Genomic DNA, 4202 nt, shown 5'->3' on the forward strand with positions numbered 1-4202 from the left:
AATTTAATAACTTTTTTAATGTTGGAAATAATTAAAAACTTTTTTTCAGTATACTTCAGATTCCAATTTTTCATAAATGGAGTTTCTTCACTCATTATAGAGTTGCTTCAGGTTTGAATGAGTGAGGAATGAGGAAATCTCTTCTGGAATATACTTAAGGTTTTTTTTTATTGAAATGTTAGCTATTTTTGGATTTATAGTGTTAGGGCAAGGTCACATTAGGCAAATATTTGACGAAAAGTGTCAAATATTCTTTTGTCATAATCTGACCACAAAATATTTTCAATCGCATTTTCAATACCCAATAAGAACTCATTGTACCAAATTTCAGCGTATTCGGTTGAAATGGCAGCTATGCCTAAACGTGGACCGATATATCCCATCTTCGAACTTGACCTGCCTGCAGACAAAAGACACCCTATCTCAATTCCTTCAGAAGATAGCGTGATTACAACAGACGGACGGACATGGCTAGATCGTCTTAGAATTTTACCCTGATCAAGAATATATATACTTTATAGGGTCGGAAATGACTATTTCGATGAGTTACAAACGGAATGACAAAATTAATATGCCCTCCATACTATGATGGAGGGTATAAAAATCATTAAATAAAAACAGGAACAGAAAAATAATCGAAGTTGGTCAAAACTTCTCTCAATATTCTCAGGCAAATATATTTGTGATTTCTGAGCGTTTGATAAACTTTTATTGGTGCAAATAAATTTCCACATGTAAACACACGTCAAAAATTTGTCAAATATTTGAGAGCAATGTGAACACAAAATCAGGAGTACACAAATTTGACGTTTTTTGGGCAAACAAAATAAAAGACATTTGAGTCAAATAGTTTCCTAGTGTGACCTTACCTTTATAAAACCAAAGGCATAAAAGTATAAAGATAGGACAATCGATACGTCCACAATTTCCAATAGATGGCTTTTCCTCTGTTGTTACGATATCATAACAACAGAGCAAACAATATTAAACGTTTTAAACGCTATATCGCAAGCTTATAAAATAAAAACACATTTTTTGAATACAGATCTCTAATTTTATTTACATTTTATAGACACTTTATCGCGTATTTGCGTTTTTATTGTTAACATGTCTCTGTTATGCCTGATTCCCCTGGATATTTTTTCATAAACTATTTTGTCAAAATGCATTTTGTCGAGTCTTTACGGTTTCTATGTCTTTGATAAAACGTTAAAAAAATAAATTATACATGATGTAAACATGACATTAATTACGCATGGGCTATGCCATGGCACAATGAATAGGTAGTCCATTTAGAGGGGCTGATGCCTTGATTAACTGTCAAATTGCGATGTTCATCGAATTCAATCAGAAATTACGCAACCATGTGAAATGCAATAATAAGGTGATGTGTCAACATAAAAACCTTTATTTTGGTCTCGACCATCTGTCAAATTTTTCCTTATAATATTTCAAATGGTTGGCAACACTGCACATCAAATTCAAGTAGAAATTATCCACTTTGACAGTTAATCGAGACATCAGCGGCGCTAAATAGACTACCTATTCATCGTGCCATGATGCAATAATAAGGTGATGTATACCAACAAAAACCTTTGTTTTTGTCTCGATTATCTGTCAAATTTTTTCATACAATATTTCAAATGGTTTTCAACACTGCACATCGAATTCAAGTAGAAATTATCAACTTTGACAGTTAATCAAGACATCAGCTGCGCTTAATGGACTACCTATTCATTGTACCATGGGGCTATACCATGGTATAACCATGATGCAATAATAAATTGAAATTGAAAATCAAAACAAAAACCTTTCAAATTTTGTGTTCTCGATTTTTCTGTCAAATTTTTCTTTATAATATTTCACATGGTAGGTAATACTGCACATCGAATTCAAATCGAATCGGGGTATAATTCTAGAATGATTTACCCATGGCGGTCCGTATGTCTGTCTTTCTTTTGTAATCACGCTATCCATTGCCATTTTATGACAGTTTGGTTTGTGTTATCTTAAATTTAGTTGAAAGTTTTAGTAGTTTTGTGGGCACAGGAACATTTGGACATTGATTTAAAGTTCCGGGGAAAATAAATTTATACTTACGAAGACATTGAACTACCAAAATCGTTTTTCGCCTCAACAAATAATTTTGAGAGTAAATGTGTCTTTAAATTTGCTTTCTGGATGACGTGACATTTGGACAGTGATGGTTAGTAACAATTGAACACGCCTTCTGTCACGTGAAAATTTTGTATAATCGATAATTTATTTGAAAATTATTAATTCATATATACTTAACAACTTCCAACGACACACATAAGGGTATTAACCTGGAAATAAGTTCCCGATGGACATTTTTTGTTCTCTAGCTGTCCATTTTTACAAATATAATATGAATAACAATCATTTGGGTTATACATCAGATTCGTCGATTGGTCACATACCAATGGTGAAGCCACTGTCGTTGTTGTAGTGGTTTCTTTCCGTGTAGTTGATCCGGGCACTTGTCCGCTCGAACTTTTCGGTACACAAGTATTTGCAATAAATTCATAACCATCCTCACAGCGATACAACATCGGATAACGGACAACCTCTCCATCAACGTTTGTGTACCAACAAATATAGTAGATATTTGGATCCGTAGGCCATGCACCCATATCTAAGACATTGTCACATGTGTACTGAGGCTTACGACATATCTCATTGCTCGCAGTAAGTGTACACGATTTTGTGGCTGGCGAATAGGCTGTACCCGATGGACATATGAATCGCTCGTCTTCCTTATTTGCACTGCACACATGATACTGTTTACAATCGTATGGATCGGGAAATTTACCCGCATTTTGACACTCGAACTTTGGTCCACGACTGACACATTCTTTCTTGTAAACACAACCACGTACATCTTCGTCACAATACATACCGCGACCGGTATCACAGCTGGCGATCTGCATTGTGTTCCAGTTGCCGTCTTCTTGATAGCAGAACGCTAGAGTGGCGCAATCTTTGCACAGAAATTGTCCATTGCGTATATCGTCACAGGGATTTTGCATTACCGCAAAGGGATCGGCAAGGCTTGAATACTCAATGGCCATATTTGACATAGCCAGGGTATATCCAAGGCATATCTAAATGTTAAGAATTAAAAATTAGTATTGGAAAACTATTCCCACATGAAAGCAGTTCACATTACCGTTAAATTTATTAGAAGTAGCTTCATGTTTTCGTCCGTGAAACTCAAATCGCTTACTAACAACTGGCTTTATTGTTTATCCCATTTAATATATACCATTTTTATATCGGTGAATAGTCGTTGCGTTTTTGTTCTAATAAAATATATTTTTCTTGTTAAAAGTTCGGAGATTATTATCGAAACAAATCGTTTTCATTTAATTAAAATGAATTTGGCAAATATTCTTTTTGCGAAGAGGGCAAAAGATAACGAAGAGCGTTTCGATAATAATGGCTATCGTGCGAAATTTTAACAACAGCAACAGTCATACCCTGTAAAATGTTATTATAGTGGTTCTATATGACAAATATGGTATATAGCATAACCAGTTCTCGTTTTTAGCGGATCATTCCCAAATCAAAAAAGAATCTGACACAAAAATCGGAGCTAAATATTGCGTTTAGACTATGCCTTCTAAGTCGACGCGATTTCTAAATAGAGGTACAAAATCCTAGATATTAGACTAGTATTATAGTTCGTGGATTTTTAATGATTATTTTTTCGAAGTCTATCTAGTATAATAGGCGTGAATTTTTAAATAATATTTCGGATTTGAATTTTTAAAGAATAAATTTTTGAGGTCTTCAATAGACGTGGACTTTTAAAGAATAAATTTTTTGAGGTCTACAATAGGCGTGAATTTTTCAAGAATAATTTTTTGAGGTCTACAATAGGCTTGGATTTTTCAAGAATAATTTTTTGAGGTCTACAATAGGCGTGGATTTTTAAAGAAAAAATTGAGGCCTAAAAATGCTTGGATTATTAAAGAATAATTGTTGTGAGGCCTACAATGAGTATGGATTTTAAAAGAATGATTTTTTAGGTCTACACTTGGCGTAGGTTTTTACAGAATATTTTTTGAGGTCTACAATTAAAGAATGGATTTTTAAAGAATAACTTTTTAAGGTCTACCATAGGTGTGGATTTAAAAAAAAAATTAGGTCTACAATAAGCGTGGATTTTTTAAGAATAA

The 4202-nt window shown here is 33.6% G+C and overlaps 1 protein-coding gene across 1 annotated transcript; it reads right to left on the bottom strand.

Moving 5' to 3' along the window:
* Positions 1 to 2291: 2291 nt before the first annotated feature.
* LOC133324770 (uncharacterized) lies at positions 2292 to 3104 on the bottom strand. The gene is made up of 2 exons (XM_061533610.1): positions 2442 to 3104; positions 2292 to 2366 (listed from the first exon to the last, which is right to left on the bottom strand). The coding sequence occupies exons 1-2, from the start codon at positions 3099 to 3101 to the stop codon at positions 2292 to 2294; spliced, it is 735 nt and encodes a 244-aa protein (XP_061389594.1). The 5' UTR covers positions 3102 to 3104.
* Positions 3105 to 4202: the final 1098 nt, after the last annotated feature.

Source organism: Musca vetustissima, unplaced genomic scaffold (genome assembly GCF_032173495.1).
Source record: "Musca vetustissima isolate MV318-11 ecotype Yass unplaced genomic scaffold, APGP_CSIRO_Mvet_v1 utg2274, whole genome shotgun sequence".
Lineage (NCBI taxonomy): Eukaryota > Metazoa > Arthropoda > Insecta > Diptera > Muscidae > Musca > Musca vetustissima.

Bases quoted from the DNA above. Each gene is read 5' to 3' on its own strand.
- LOC133324770 (XM_061533610.1), bottom strand. From the start codon at position 3,101: ATGTCAAATATGGCCATTGAGTATTCAAGCCTTGCCGATCCCTTTGCG. The intron at 2,367-2,441 runs GTATGTGACCAA...AAAAATGGACAG, and splicing joins CGACAGTGGCTTCACCATTG to CTAGAGAACAAAAAATGTCC.